The following is a 17,312-nucleotide window of genomic DNA, read 5'->3' on the forward strand; positions in this document are numbered from 1 at the left end:
AAATTCTAATTTTAAATGCCATGTTTTTATTTAGATGTAAGTGGAAAATTATCACAATTAACAGAAATAAAGGCTTCCAAACATCCAACTGTGTTTAATTCGTCTGTATAATATTGTTTCACTTGCTGATAAAGTTCCTTAAATGAATGGGCTTTTCAAAATCATACTTTACGGATTTGGTCTGTACCTTGAACTTTTTCCACATAGCAAACACAAAGTTATTGTTGTTTTATTGGAAGCTATGAAATAGACCAACACAAATTAATGTATGATTGTTAATTGGACCTAAGTGGTTTTCATTTGTATTCAACCCACCCTATGTAATTGCTATGTAGAAACTCCTAAAGGTTTTCCTAACTCAGTCAGACTGGACTGAGGGTGTCTGTGGAAATCAATTTTCAAGCCTTTAACATATTGGATTTTGATCTGTTCTGGTCATTCCAATACATGACTATACTTTAATCATTCGATTGTGGGTCTGTTGAGTCGGAAAAAGTTTCAGTGAATTTCATATTAAACTTTTCTTTTAAATATTTTTATAGTCTTTGGGTCAATCCATCCTATCTGTTATTGTTTGTTTCCCTTTCCACACCCACTCACACCCTGAGTGCCGGATCTCGCTCTGTGGATGTTGCGTAATTACCTATGAACACGCTCCAGCTCAAGTGGTCCTTTGAGGATGATGTAAATTGGTGACATTCATGAAAATGTCAGCGAGTTTTCCGGGAAAGCAATAGTGGGTAGAATAGAAAACTATTATATGAAAGTGTTTTATTGTGGCAATGCGTCTACCATTTGTGTGCTACTGTCTCTAAAAGATTTGAGAGTTTCATTTTGTTGCGTTCTAATGTGACCTCTGCTTGCTCAGAGGATGGAGCTGACTCAGAGATGACGCAAAATCGCCTCTGCAAAACAAGAACTGGGGCAATTTACATAATGAATGTTCTCACTTTCCAAACAATTTTTAATTCATTCTGCAAGTTAAATTAGAAAGTTTGCCCAACAAATGTAAACAAACATGTAAAGACATTAACTTTTCATTCAACTCACTTTTTCAGTTCAACTGAGCAACTCTCCATTGGTTGCACAAATAGCTAAAAACTATTTTGAAGTGGCAATTTTACCATGACTCTGCACTCTGGGGAGTAATGGGCGGAGGAGGTGAACAGGAAATGAGTGCAAAGAAGGATCCTTCATAAAATCAAAAAAAACACTGACAACCCTTAGCATCCTGTTCATGAGACTGCTTTATAACAACAGAGAGTCTTTGAACTGCTACTGGCTGGAATGCAGACCTACCCAGATCTACTGGAAATCCTCTCTGGTGCCAGCCATCAGCATCAACAATAACTTTTTGATGAACCTTTTGTGATATAATACTTAATTTTTCTTTGGGATAAAAATAAGCCTTTTATGAATTTGGTTTTAATTTGAAAGTCCATTCGACTACATCTGCTTAAAGTTTTAAGGTACACCATGGACAGCTTGACAGTCAATTTTAGAGACACACAGCATGCACATAAACACTCGCATCTAATTTAGAGGGACCTATAAACTTAACAGTCATGTATTTTGACTGTGGGAGGAAGAACAAACGCATGAAGAAGACGGACAAGTAAGTTCCAAGCACAAAGACTTTCGGGCTACCAGTCGCGCCACCATTCAACGGTTTAACACTGATCAAAAGGATGCGTGTCTTTAAAGGGGATTCTTGAGCAGGGTCTGTGTTTCTTTAAGGATATCAGTTTTTGGAAGGTATTATCTGGTTTGGACTCTTGATTGGTATTATTGGACATTGCTTTACTTTGTGCCTCCGGCTAATGCAAGCCACTGAGTTAAGTGTTCTCGTTGAGCGGCCATTTCATTCTTCTTTGGCTGACATTGGCATTTGTTCGTCTATTTCCCTCCTTCCCAAACCAATAAGCTGATCTTCGCAGAAGTTGAAAGAACTCTTTCTTATCATGAGTGTTTGACCTCTGCACTTGTCTTTGCTGTTGATTTTGAAGCTGTTTCACTGCAGTTTGACACAAGCACTGTCTTCAAAGGAAAGGATCACAGAGTGGCCTTTAATCTGAGTGATTCTGGTGAAGAGGAAGGGTTTGACTTCACTTTGTGCCTGTAGGACATGCCTCCCCGAAGCAGTGGTCTCTCATAAATCTTTACTTTCCCACTGTTACCAGTGTTTGCCCTCTGGGACACGTGACTTGTGTTGTGCAGAGTTTCTTAATTCTCCTGCCTCGTGGCTCTCAGGCTGGATTGTAAATGCTGTAATCAAATTTTCAGAGTTCGTCACACCTTGCATTTACCACCTAAGATACTTGAGCTTTCTAATGGCACCTTGTGATCTAAGCAGGGATGTTTGGGTTGAAATCCCAGAGAGACTCCTCATCAAAATCCTGCGATTTGGACGTGAGCAGGTGCTAGCAGCTTTCGCAGTCTAAAATAGGCCAACAACTCAAAGGGGGTTTCCTTCCTCCACAGCCACCCCTCACTGAGGCTTTGGAAGTGAAGGGGCAGGAGAAGGAGAGACCTTCAGAGATTCCCCCGTGAGCGCGCTGGACTTGAAAGTTTCTGTTTCTATGAACTTTACATCAAACGAATATGTGCCGCTGCCAGCCCCTTTGAAGTGGCAAAGGAGAGCAGGGGTAGGAGGGCGGGTTGAAGTGGGTGGGGAGGTGGTTAGGGTGGCTTGTCAGGACTTAATACAGGGCTGTGCCTCAACGTGTTCTGTGTCAAAACGGACCCCAATGCGGCAACCCATCAAAAGGTCTTCTGAAAATGGCACGAGATCAAGGAAAACAAACGCACCTCTGAGTGACTTTTTTTTTTTCCCCATCGGATACAGGTGCATCTGATGCTACAGTGACATCTTTGTGCTCCTCTGTCAAGACCCAGACTTTTGTCTGGACTAGTCATGTTAGGTTTGGCATGTCTTTCAAAGGCACAAAAACACCAAGTAACACTACCGACACTAATGATGAGAAGAAAAGAAAATACAGGCATAGCCTCTGCCCTTAGTCTGCATATACATGTTTGTTCTACCAGTCCTGCAGCTCGTTGTTCATACTCTAAAATATGATCCATAGGAATATACAATAAAATACTGTTCCAACCCATCAAAGCAGATTTATCTCAACTCACATCCAACCGGCCACGTGTTGTTTGCATGTACTCCAAACAACATGTGTAAATATAAACGTAAGTATGTGGTTTTATGTACATGTAAGGTAAGAAAAGCTCACATGAGGAATTTTATTATAAATCAGAAAGCAGTAGATTATGTTATACACAGGGCCTTTTGCATTCCCTGGCACCTCTAGTAGAAATCTTTTTTATTATTATTATTATTCTTTATAAATACACTAATCTTTTAGTGCAGTGGATAATTTCACACTGAAATTGAAAAAGTATTGGACTTTTATTTTCTGTACAAATATTTTGTGGAGTAAAAAGACTTTCCTAAAACATGTAAAGAAATATTTTTCTTCTTAATTACTGTTCTGCCATTTTGATAGTACATACAAAAATAAATGTAAATCGGGAATCTTTTAAATGTGTGCTTCAACTTCTTTTGCTCATCAAAGACTCAAGGAAATGAGCCGATAGTCTGTAAATATAATTTTTAACATCTTCAAACTCTCTCTATAGCGATACACCATAATGTTGTTGTATAAAGTCGACAACTTTATTAAGTTGTAATAATAAGATTGATAGCTGTAATGGCACTAATTATTTCTCAAATTGGTACGCAATGATGATCTCACATGACATTTGAAACTGTTTGGACGTTACTCGATTGATTTCCATGCTTAAGTCATTCCACAGCTTTGCCGCACCCACTCACTCACAAAAGGTTTTCTTGTGGTTCTGAATTTTAACATTTTTAAATTCACACTTTTCCCTTAAACTGCAGAGTCCTTCCTTTTTTTTATGGTGGTTGCAATGTAGCAAAATGTGAAAAGCTTCAGGGGGTTGGGAGAATAAAATGTGCTAATTTCGTCCATGCAACCAAATAACCACAAAAGCTACTAAACTGGCTTGTTAATATTAATGCAGTTTCTCGTTGCTATTAGCTAAATAGCAGGCAGATCAATAATTCACTTCTGTCACTGTAACTGTTGACCTGACGCTAATTAAAACCAGACTTGTTCCATACTATTATTATTGTACAGTACTGAAAATTTGCTTTTAAAAAAAATCCCAGACAATTCCAGGGGGCGAGCACAGGGACCATGCGGACTCCTCAGACACCGAGGGGCCGCCCTCCTCCTCTTTCCCATGCACCAGCATCCACTGACATTGGCCACATTAAGCACCCTGCATTCATAAAAAACAGAAAGAAAGAAACGAGAAACCATCTAACAAGAGCAACGCCAACTGCTTCCTGCTGCCGCACCGCACTGCTTTCAGCGCTCTGCGCGTCGTTAGAAAGCGCTAAAACTCCAGAGAGAGGAGCGAAAGAAAGGAAGAAGGAGAAGAAGAAAAGGAAAAATGGCCAAAACTGAGAGGCAAAGACGAAGTTTGAAGAGTGACGACTTCTTCTTTGATTCGGAAGCATCCCTCTTGGATCAGCAAGATTTCGACATGTCCAGCTGCGCTTTCAATGACGTCTTCAACTCCAAAGACTCCCACATGGAGCAGATCACTTTCCTGAAAAACGTTCAGATGCTACTGGATGCTGCAAGGATTGTGGAGAGCGCCGAGCGCAAGGACGGAAGTGAGTTGATCTCTGCTGCATTTTTATTTTATTTTTTTTAAAAATCCCTTTACATTTTTCATCTGAATTTCAGGAGGACAAAAAAAAAAAATCACCTCATTGTCAACAGTCTCAGACAACAAAGGGCTGAGTTCATGCAACTCGTGCACCACTGTCTGCAATAAGCACAGCCTGGGGCAGGTTTGCACGGGCAATACGTGCGATTTAATCATTGCGTTAGTAAATGAGGGGGGTGGGGGGAGACTTGCGTGCTTTGATTCGTGTTTAGACTGTTTCTGTGTGTGTGTTATCCGCAGCAGGCATCGTCGCTGTGTGCCTCTGCAACTCTGAAAAACAGGGATCAGTCATTTCCCCTGCAGCACAGTTAAAGTACAACATAGACCCCGATGATGTTTAGGTGTGTATATGAATGTTCTAATAAAATCTGATCACATTGCGGCGTCCTCCGGGGCTCAGTTTAGGATGATGTCATTGTGCCCCCGCAGACTCTACAGGGGGCCATATATGGCAAAAAACAGAGTTGTTGTTGTTTTTAATACGCAGTGAATGCAAGTGAGTTTTACAGAACGTGTCATTCTGGGCTTGACGTGTCAGATTCCCCAATCTCGCAAGCGTTTATGCAACTATAAATAAGTTATGAGACTTTCTGCAGACGGCAAATCTCGAAGTGCACGAAGGCTCAGGCCTTTATGGTAGCAATCTGGTGGCGTTTGATTAAATAATAATGCAGTATGAACAGTGCATATTGTAAAATATAATATCATATCCTTATAATCGGGCATGATTTGTTGGACATGCCTTTGCATTTTAGCGCGAGTCTACAAGAGTCGCTTTGCGTTCAGCGCAGAAATATTAATAATTCCAGGGCTGCGCACATGAGAAGGCACTTTCCCCCCCCCCCCCCCCCCCCACTTGCAACGTGGGAATTTTCATCACCTCGCTTGAGACAGCTCTTCTCTCAATTGTTTGCTTCCTGCTATTTGGGGGCGTGTTGCAGTGCTTTCCACATGGCGCAAATCTCTGCCGCGGTTGGTCACCTGCGGGTTAAGCCCTCCACGTCCGTCAAAGTCGTCCGCCAATTAGGCTTGTGCTCGTCTGTGATGTCATGTGTTGCTGGGCCTGGCTTAAGCCGAGAAAAACACTCCCACCGCCCCGATGAAGTCTGGGACTTAGAGTACTTTTTCTTTTAATCCTCATTCCTCAGTCATAACTAACGCTATTATATAGGCGTTTCTCTAGATATCGTTTATTACTAATGCAGCAACACACCATGATCAGTTTTTCTCTTTGATTTGATATTTGTTGTAAATTATTATTTAGATAAATTAGAGCAAATTAACCCTTCCGAAAGCAAACTTTCATATCCAAAGGTATAGCGTGTCAAAGAGCCAAATCTAGTAAATAACGTTGTGTAATACATGTTTTGTGATATAATTTATAACAAGTGGTGATGTTTAAAATAAATAATCTATAATTTAACATGTGGATTTAAGAAAAACACATCAATAAATGTCAGAATTGAAATGTAGCTTACATCTTAGGCAAAGAATAGGTATCCTAACATCTGATTTATTGTGTTGTCCTTAATAATCTCATCAATGCTCACACCTCCTCACTGCAAATTGTTTTATGATGCGCTGTAGCACATGACTGTGAGAATCATAAAAAACCTAATAATTAGGTCCCATAAGGAGATTTCAATTATAACTACCATATTTTTCATTTTTCATTAATAAATTCACACCTTAAATGCATTTATGATAAATGCCCTAAAATATATAGAGCTTAATTTATTTTCTCATTTTAATGCAATCCAATGTTATTTTTATGTACATATGCAACATCCATTCATTTATCAGAATTTGTCACTTTTGGTGCTCCATACTGTGCTTGTTAATCTTGCAATCTTGTTCGTAAGTTTTGTCTTAGTGAAATTGTGATTTACAACAGAACCTGATAAAGCATCTAAATTCATTTATTTCAAACAAGTTTTTTTTTTCTTAAAAATCTAGTAAAGTAGTAACATGTGCATACAAAACCAAGAACAAATTAGCTTACTACTTTTGTGTTTGACAAAAAAAAGAGTAGGAAGAAGTGAATGCTTATTTAATCCTACCCCCTTATCTCAATTTGTACTATCAATTTATGATAACAAATATTTACTATATTTTTTTATTATAAATGTGATAAAATTTCTCAAAATACATGTTGCTAATTTTACTTCGAAAAAGTCCGACTTGTAACTTCCAATGATAGCTCGAAGCAAATGCACTAAAATACTCAATGTCCCAGAATACACCGCGTTTAAACCAGCCTACCTCACTCAAACCCCTCCTTAGTTCCCGCCTCCCAGCTGAGCGGCTAGGTAAACAAACAGGAGAGGAGAAGAAACGAGCAGCAGACGCTTTGCTGGGTTCTGGCTCATTTAGGGACACTTTTCTATTCACATCTCTTTTTGTAAAAAAAAACAAAAAATGATATCCTGTTTCCTAGAAAAAAAATATTCCTTTGATACACGGGTACTAACATTTTCTAACAAGATTTAAGAACTGCTGGCTGTTAGTAGTAGCTTGCTAGCTCGGAAAGACTGGACTTTTTGCACCATCTTTTTTTTATTAGAGCTCGTAAGAAAAGCTCCGTGTAGGTCAATGAGGTGTCTTTTTTTCCCCAGCCAGTTCCATTAGATGCAGTACTGTCTTCGGTAAATAAATACATTTTAAAAAGCGACCGAGCGTTCCTGCCGTTTGCGAAGTTCAACGTTAACGGCAGACAGCCTCAGGGAAGAATGACCGATGTCCAGCTAGTAAATATCCAGCTGTTACTGGAGGCAGCGGAGTACATAGAAAGAAGAGAAAGAGGTGACATGTGTTAATATATTTTAAACTGACTGTAAAAAAGTGTCTCGGCAGCAGGTGTGTGTGTGGAGCCGTGGCTGTCAGTTATAACCGTTGGTTTCCCGTCCTCAGAGTGCGAACATGGATATGCTTCGACCTTCCCTTTAAACCAGAGCACAAACTACCAGAGGCAGAGGAAGTTCCGAAATAAAAAGTTCAGCAGCAATCACAACAGGTAAGAATATCATTTCTCTGTCGACTTCTGGCTTTTTATTTTATTTTATTTATTTTTTGCTGGGAAATGTAGCGTAGCGCGTAATAAGTATAGAGTAATTTGCGAGTACTCGTAGGAAGGCACGTGTGATGTAAGCAGCGTTTCATCAGCTGATTGTCAAACTGACTTCCTGATCCAGATTAGAGATCCTGGTAAAAGTGAGTTCAGAAGTAATAATATTGCAGCGTTATTTTTGAATAATGTCTAAATCTTCAGTCATCATTTTAAAAGGACTTTTGTTTATTTTTTCTTGTATTAATATTGGTGCTCATACATCTTTGGTAGATTACCTAACGTTCTTACTTTCTCTTTCACCTTATAGACAAACTCGCTGCTGGTTTCTTTATGGTCACGAGATTTGCTTGTGAAGGACTAACAAGGAAAACGTAACCTTAGATCCAACCACTCTGTACAGCTACCGCATACGTTCTTAATTACATAGGCATAATCCTTAAAGTATGATAACATTCAGTTTAAAAATAAAGCAGGAAAGCATCATTAACATTCACTGCTGCTAAAGGAAAACAACATAGCACCAGTTACAGCTATAATAATTGATTGTAATAATAATGAATGAATTTAAGTTTGTGATTGATATGAAATGAAAAAAAATATTTTTTTTGTTAGTTTTTCTTTGGTTTCTGTGGCGCTAGTGGCCTTTATTCAACAGTAGAAAGACAGGAAGGAGGGCAGAGAGAGAAAGGGGAAGATGTAAAAAATTGATTTGAAACAAGCACTTTGAATTGCCTTGTTGCTGAAAATTTGCTATGTAAATAAAATAAAATTACTTTACCTTACTTGGACATAGGACTGTGTAATCTCTGTATATGGTGGGCCTGCTCTAACACTGAATCATGTGGACCCTGCATGGTTATAAAAATCAAATTTTTTCGGCCAGTGATCGGAATCAGACAGTTTTCCCCTGATCGTGACGTCGAATAGTGACAAATCAGCAAAACCAACAGTTCTTTATTCCTTTATGGCCAATAAAAATCACATAGTCATAAGTTCATTTACAGTAGCAGGAATAGTCTTAACTCATTTGTTTTTAGTTGTATTAGAATCTACTGACTTGGTCTAACCTGCCGAACTGTTTTTATTTCTTTCATACATCTTGAAAACTGAGTCAGACCTTGAAGGAAACCCTAAATCAGTATCAGATACATGAAACCTGATTGATTCATCCTGTCAAAAAATGAATACAAATAAAACAGAAATGTATGAACTAAGTAATCATTAAAGCAAATGATTATTCCAATCACTGCTAAATAATATCACATATTGCATATAACAGTTAAAATAAGCGTTGGTGACATTCATTTACTGTCATTCTAATTTTAATTATGCCCTGCTGTCAAGCTAATGCTAATGTTAGCTGTTAATTACCATCTACTCACCACTGACATAGTGTCCTCTCTTGCTACTTATGGTGTTAGCTTTAGGAAAAAGTTCCCAGATTTTTATTGTTGGCAAGAGTTAATTGCTTTCTTTCAGCTAGCTAACATGCTGTGTGAAGTAACATGTAGGGGAGGGGCAGCGCTGAGGATGTGCCAGGCAGAAAGAAAAAACAATGCTTCATTAAAAGGACCTTAAACTGTCAGCGTAACTCATGCCTAGTTCCAACATAAGCCTCTTCTCCACTCCAAGACATGAGCCTATAGTTGGATGCAGAAATGGATCTTCCATGTCAACTCCCGCTTCCACCACCACCCTTCCTGCAGGCAGTACATCCTCTCCTCCTGCTTACATACATATGTAACGCTGCCCATTAACAGTCCCACATCAAACACGAGCTCCCCCTCCGATTGCCTTCTGAGCCTTTTAATATTGACGTGAGAATGGGGCCACAAACAGGAGTTGCACGTTACTCGTCACGAGCGCTGAACGCTGCCTCGCTCTGCATGGCAACAGTCATGATCAGAAGTCTGCGGCCCTATTTATGGCACTCAGGATGAAAAAACCAACCCAGACATATGTAGGAATGCCTGACATATGTAGGAATGCCTCAACACAATTTGCCCTTTAAGTTGTATTTAGATGGAGCGGTTGTGATGAAGTGACAAAATCAGTTGTTGGTGGGAATAAAATATCAGTACCAAGCAAAAATGGCATTCTTCAAAGCGAGGAATACTCTAGAAAATATTCTCCGTGAAGATATTTTCATAGGTCAGTCTAGATCAACATGCTTTCTACCTAATACCATTTAGAGCTGCATATTGTGATGGAGCTCACATTATTCCTGTCTTGAGCCCTAGTGTGTCTTTGCAGCCACACTAGGGCTGTAAGTAACAATTATTTTAGTAATCAATTCTGACGATTAATCTGATAAAAATGTGGCACATTCTGCAGGATTTTCATTTAACCACTTAAGCTTTTTTACACAATATTAGAAATACACAAAAAATTCAAATAAGCAAACAATTCAATTACCTTTTTATTGATAAACATTTTATTGCCTGTAATGCAATTTCTTTTAGTGTTTGCTTGATCATTTGTAGCAAAGGATGTATCTGCAGCTAAAAAATACTGTCTACTAATCTGTTGATAATGTTTTGCAATAATGAATGGATAGCAAAAGGAGGCTTATTAGGAGATTTCTTTTACACAATTTGAACCAGGTGAAGCTTGAGGACTTCTAGGTTAAATGTTTGCATCGTAAATGAAAGACTTGCACAGTTCTGACTTAATTACTGTTCTGACTGTGTTTTTCTTTCAGCAAATGGCCTTTTTTACAATCTGTACTCTCCAGGTAACAATTAATCAATTACTAAATTATTTGATGATTATTTCAATATTTGATTAATCACAATTAGCTCCATTAATCGTCTAAGCCCTACTTCAAACTGCAGCAGTGCCTCCCATTAAATTGAATTGGGATTTTCTGCAATTTTATGACTGTTGACAGATAGAGGGAGTAACACTTGCTCACCTTGTTAGGATGCAATGCTGCGCTCTGAAAACTCATTCCCTGACCTTCGTGCGGACTCTGTTTTAACACTTGATAGATCACTCACAGCCTGCACGTGTCAACAGAAGGACAGTGAAAATGCCCTTTGTCCATGACCTGACTCATCAGGGCTGTTTTGTATATAAATAGCACAGAATGTATGTTTATTTCACTGATGACCTGTAGCTGTAATGGACCGTCATAATATAGCTACATCTCATTCTTCAAAGTCATTGTTTTTTCCTCCCCTGAAGCAGTAGTAGGGTTAGGTTGTCCTCTTGGAAAGGTTGATAACGTACACTTTAGGGCGGAAACAATTGCGATGAATCGATTATTGAAATAATCATCAACTAATTTAACAATCGATTAATCGTTAGCTGGAGTACACATACTCAAAAAAGGCAATTTGCTGTGAGCTCCATCACAATCAGAGCAGTAATTATACAAAAGTGTATAAATTTAGCATTTAAGATAAAAAAAAATGTCTGTATATATTTTCTACCTAAAACTCCTCAAGTATTATAGTATAAGCTGCACCTGGTTCAAATTCCGTAAAATTGTCATATTGAGCACCCTTTGCTGTGCAATTATTAATTCGTTAATTGAAAACAGAATAGCCCTACGTTGTATTGGTGTTAAGTGATGCAGAAAGGGCTTATTTAAGTATTTATTTTATATTTATTTAGCTCTAGTTGCATCCTTTGCCACAAATAATCAAGCACATGCTAAAGGCATGCTATGATGTTGCATTTAAGCAATGAAATATTTATTTTCTCATTTAAAAAAAGGAATTGAGTGATTTACTTGTCTGAATTTCTTTCATACTTGTAAAATTCTATAAAAACTATGCTTAAGAGGTAAATGAAAAATCAACAGAATGTGTCATTTTTCGTATTCGATGACTTGATTAAGCGTCAGAGGAACTGATTACTCGTACGATTGTGAGCTGCAGTTCTAATATTCTTTCTAAAATGTACATTAAAATTCAAATTCATCTTGCACGTTTCGTTTGCTCTCCAGTTTGCAGCTGCCTCCTCGGTAGCGGTTTTGAGGCTTAAAGCCACAGGCTTATCTGACTCTGTCCTCTCTCGCCTGCCGTTTATAGCAGGGATGCTTTATCTCTGACCCACTCTACGGGCGTGCGCACTCGCACACATGCACGTACACTTACAAGAACACAGGAGGAGGCCTGGTGCTGTTATGTCTGGCCTGGAGCCACTTTATAATCTCTGCTGCTTTTGTTGTCATGCACTGGAGATTCAGATATTGTCAGTCAGGATGAAGGAAAATGGTTTCTGATTATAAATCTCTGTGAGAACGTAATCTAACTTTGATTGTTTTCTTTAAATAAGAGGCCACACTAAGATATGCTGTGGCTGTCCGTGTTGGATGATTTTTGGGTCAGGGCTGGTTGGTCACACACGAGTGACTAAAGTTACTTTATTAGATTTTTGCAGTGGATACTTACGGTCGAGTATTAGGGCCAGGATGAGAAAAAAATAAAGCTAAATCACAAGAAAAGTAATAATATTAAGAGAAAAACGTCATAAGGGAATAAACTCATAATATTACGAGAATACAGTCACAATACTACCAGAATAAAGTCACAATAATGCAAGAATAAAGTGGTACGACAAAACAAAATGATTTTATGGGAATAGAGTCGTTATAATATGAGAAAAAATTGTATTGATAAGAGAATAAATTCATAATGTTACTAGAATACACAAAAGTTATACTTTTATGAGAATAAGTTGTAATAACACAAGGAAAAAGTTGTATGACAATAAAGACTAAATAATATGCGAAAAAACTTATAGTATTACCAGAATAAAGTCGTAATGAAGTAGTAATTTTATAGTAGCTCCAACGCAAAAACTAATAAGAAGTTAAAATATGAAAAGTTGAGCACCTTGTAAAGTTATACTTTTGGTGTCAGTTTTACAAATTGGACATGTTTAATTTTTTTAATACATAAGCATCAAATTATTATCAGCAGCAGGGCTTTGAAACAATTGTACAAATCACTCTGTCTATTTGGAAGAAAGAATGATGAACTAGATGACCTGGTCAAATCAGACCTTGATAACTATCAAGCAAAACTATGTCTTTATCTTACCAGTTCTATGATTTTATTCCCGCAATATTGAAAAAACAAACTCTTAGTCTGACCCTAATGCTCCGTCGTACAAATTATTTTTCTAACATAATTTTCAGTTTACATAAGCGTCCTGTTTTGATGAATGTTTTAACAGAATGGAAGCTACTCTCCTTGACATGCTGTAATTGCTCCTATAATGTGTTTATGTCCTGTGAAAACACTGCTCTTTATTCCTAAAAGAGCAATAATCAGCTGAAAACAAGCAATTTTTTTTTTGGTAAAAAAAAACAAACAAGTTTTAATTGTCCAGCTAAAAGGGGATGAGGGTTACTAAGCAACCCAAATGCTGCTGACAACTATTGACTCAAATGATGAAAAAAAAAATGACACATGCATTCATTCATCTTCTGTTTGGCGGACTCACAGATGCACACATCTGCTGATCTGGTCTCTTTTTAAAAGTGGAATTTTTTTGGAAACGTTTGTCAAGCTTAACTTATTTTTGATTCTGATCAGTTTGACTGAATGTCTTGGAGTTGGGAGTTTCCAAACATGACCTCTGAGATATAGTTGATGCAAATGGAAACCTTTAATTCAGGTACTTAAGAGAGTTTCAAGTAAACAACTATTAGCAGCTTATCAGTGACTAAAGTATGTTGCCGCTCCTTTTACTTGTCGTAGATGGTGACGTGTGCAGTCTGTCACTTGAGCACAATAGTAACTACAGAGGCCTTATTATTCTATTGTAAAGAGAAGGAAAATATTTCACTCTGACCTTTTTTTTTTAAAAAAAAACAAAAACGTTTTTGTAATATTACAATCCCTCAAAACAATGTTTGTTTTGAGGGATTCTCTGCAATAGAAGACCAACACAAAGTGATGAATTACCGTTATATTTCAGAAAAACAATTTGTGGTTTGTGAAATAATTTTGCAAACAAAAATCTGAGTGTCCTGCCTTAGTATTTAAGCACTTCCGGCTGAAAGTCTTTTGAGGCGTGTCTCTACCTGATTTGCACATCCAGAGACTAATCAGCGGCCTCGCCGCAACCTGAATTTTTCTTCCCAAGAACTCTGAGCCGCTTCAGAAACTTTTCTATGGCTTTCTTCTTGATGTGCTTCCATACAGACTCGATTTGTGAAAGACAACAATTTCAGGATCTCTGCAGCTCCTGAGTTACAACAAGCCTCTTGGCTGCTTCTCTTTCCTGACCTGTACAGATGAGTGCCTGGTCCAGAATTGTGAATAAAAGTGGGAAAAGTACACTTCAATTCAAATCCAAAACACTTTATTTATCCTGAAGGGAAATTAAATATCTTTGCACCTCATATCATCCAAGTATCTTCAAGGAGTCGTTGTGGATGGTGATGCTGAGGGAAGGAAGGATCTCCAGTAGCAGTCAGTCTTGCAGCGAATCTGCAGAGGCTTCTAACTACATACTGTGGCTATATGACTGTCATGACATGGGAACAAATCAATTTCCAGGCAGTAGATATGATATTCCACAGCGACGTGTCTTAGATGACACTCCCAGTTGTTTGCAAGCACTACTAATCCACCTCATTTGCTTTTGCCGCGCCTCTCTAAATCTCTGTCTGGCGGTATGTTTAGAAAGCCAGGCAGAGAGACGTTGGAGTCGAGGATATAATCCTCGCCCGTTGGATGGATGGAAAACATTAGGGCTGCAGCCGATGATTATTTTAGCAATCGATTATGTTATAGAATATTCTGACGATTAATTGAGTAATTGGATAAAAATATTGGCACATTTTTCAGGCTTTTCATTTAACATAGCATTAGAGATGCATTAAAAGATACAAATAAGCAAACAATTAAACTATATTTATAAATAAGGGGAAGAAAATGCAGCAACAAAGCAGTCCTTTAGCGTACTACTGAACATATTTACAGACAAAGAAGGTTTTTCTTCTTAAATGCAAAAAGTGTATATTTTCGTGCGGTTTTGTCTAAATTACTGCGCTGACTGTGTTGTTCTTTCAGCAAATGGTCGTTTTTAGAGTCTGTATACTCCAGTTGATTAATCGATGACTAAATTTGGTGGTGATTATTTCTATAATTGATTAATCAGGATAGTTTCAGGTCTAGAAGAGATGGTTTGAATTTCCTCCTCCTTCTTCTGCTCTTTGGTCCTGTCCTGCATCCACGAATCCTCGCTTTAAACTCCTATTGCATTTGGGGTCGTAGTTCAGGTATTATTTGAGGCTTTTGAGATTGTAATCAGCTGCTCCCAGTTGTAAAAACAAATCTTTGTTGCCACCGTTACGCATCACAACAAGTGTACAAAAAAACCCTACCGTAACAGTATAATTTCTTCCAGCTGTGCAGCATCCAAGACCAAAGAAAATTAAGGAATATGATTTTTTTTTCCTTCCTTCCAGGCAACGTATTACTTCTGTTGTTACCGTTTTGTTTATTCGCATCCAAATAAATGAAAAAAAAAAAACATACTATAATCAAACAAAAGAAAAAAATGGATTCAGAGAATGAACGCCACACCTACAATCTACCCGTCATGCTGCATTCATGAGCCCGAGCCTCATTCAGAGAAGGCAGGGTGTAGTTTGTGTGTCGAGGGACGTTGGCAATTTAGGAATCAGGAGGAGGCCTGGACTCCTTTCAGTTTGTTTCCATACAAAGACACTCTTAGGCATCAGCTGATTCACTTCGCATTATTAACAGAGGACTGAACCCTGGATGCTGCTGCTGTGTGTGGGTGTGTGCGCACGCATGCTTACAGCTGCCCACATGCACACACACTCTAATGCTCTACTCAGAGGAAACATAAGTGCTTTCAATGTCACACTCGTCCTCAAAGAGGTCTGTTGTGTGTTGTTCAGTAAGAGGCTTTATGATGCTGCAGTGAATGCCTGGATGTCATGTTAATATTTGTTCATGTAAGGTTTTCTGTATGCTGGATTTATTAGTGTCTTGACTAGTTTCCACATCCCAAATCTGAGCCTGTGTTTGTCGACCTCATATACCTATTCTCAGATTACAAGTAGATGCTCTTTTGCATACTTTCCTGATTAAAGTCTTAAGACCAGAGGGAAAAGTTACAAGTGTTTTCACTTTGTGCTGCTGGATCGTAACGAGGTTATAAGTTGAGCCTCAGAATGGAAAAAGAAGAAATGGTAGGAAGAAACAGAACAAATAACGGACACCAGGGGTTTACTAATATAACACTGTGTATCTTTTAGGAAATCCAAAATAACTATTATTGTCTCAAACCTGTACAGCATTGGCTCAGCAACCTTCCATGTTCTAAAACATAATGGCTTGTTTTTTGTTCCTGTTTTTATCTTTTTGCATTTTGAAGCTGTACTTGTAATCTTTTTATGCAAAATGTCAATACTTTATCCCTTCCTTTCTCCTTCGCTCTTAAGATTATGTTCAGGACTGTTTTAGGTTCTTTCTGAAAATGTAAAGTCTGTATTTCACTCTCCGTGCAGAACTCTCCATTGACTCCTTCTGGTTTCTTTCTTTATGTTTTTTCTGCAGGTCAACACACAATGAACTGGAAAAAAACAGGTGAGTTGGCAATTCCAGTCACATGCTGGCACACCCTTCCTTTATGTGAAAACAAGTTCATTTGGCTTCACTTTCACTTTGATAGAAAACAAGTTTGGTTTTTTTTTTTTTAAATACCAAACTTCCTCTAACACTGACACATTCCCAGCCAGTTTCCAGAAATACACCACCATACCGTAAAATGGTTCGGTTTCTGAAGTTCATGTTGTTTTCTCTGTTGGTTTCTAAATAAACTCAAAGGTTTGGAATAAGTAGTGATGAGCAGTTCCCTCAACGTATACATTTGCTTTCAACTTAAATGTAAAAGAAATGACACTTTATGCCTACAATTGACTCTTTTTAAACTAAATAATGAACCCTATAATTTCACAAGAAACACTTACCTTGATTAACTTACAGTATGTCTCAAGAAATTAAATGACATAAGGGACGCTAATTCAACATGTTTTGATTGAGGTGGTATTTTAGGTTTGAATAGCTTTGCTGATGGGCTAGGTCCTTTTAGTACAACTGGCACACAACAAGTCTTTTCCAGCATCCCATCAGTTTGTATTTTGAAACAAAAACGAACCCCTTTGGGTAGAGAGAAGCAACTTTGTCATCCATCGCTGTTGTTTGCTGTACCGCCAGATTTGCGGCTGTACCAGAAACATTTATTAATTTTTTGTATGCAAACAAAAAGGGAATAAATGTGATTAATTGCTTCAAAATTTTTAATGCATTAAAATCTATGTAATTATCTAATTGAATTTAGCATGTTAATGTCCCGGGTCTAATAGGTATAGAAGCGTGCTGAGCTGTTTTTTCCATGTGGTTGTTGGTTGCGCCTCAGCTAAATGTGACATAAGATTAAATTGTAGACCAGGTCCGCTTACCAAATCTGGAATTTG

The 17,312-nt window shown here is 38.0% G+C and overlaps 1 protein-coding gene across 2 annotated transcripts in view; it reads left to right on the forward strand.

Annotated features, from left to right (window-relative positions):
- Positions 1 to 4,289: 4,289 nt before the first annotated feature.
- Positions 4,290 to 17,312, forward strand: part of mxi1 (max interactor 1, dimerization protein) — a 39,916-nt gene continuing 26,893 nt past the window's right edge. The window contains exons 1-3 of one of the 2 annotated variants that reach the window (XM_032563315.1): positions 4,290 to 4,717; positions 7,684 to 7,786; positions 16,393 to 16,422. In XM_032563315.1, coding sequence (XP_032419206.1) covers positions 4,492 to 4,717; positions 7,684 to 7,786; positions 16,393 to 16,422 — 359 coding nt within the window. In that variant the 5' untranslated portion in view covers positions 4,290 to 4,491. Of the gene's footprint in view, positions 4,718 to 7,076; positions 7,576 to 7,683; positions 7,787 to 16,392; positions 16,423 to 17,312 lie in introns of those variants that run through there. The other variant, XM_032563316.1, reaches the window with a different exon arrangement.

This window comes from Xiphophorus hellerii, chromosome 5, assembly GCF_003331165.1.
Source record: "Xiphophorus hellerii strain 12219 chromosome 5, Xiphophorus_hellerii-4.1, whole genome shotgun sequence".
Lineage (NCBI taxonomy): Eukaryota > Metazoa > Chordata > Actinopteri > Cyprinodontiformes > Poeciliidae > Xiphophorus > Xiphophorus hellerii.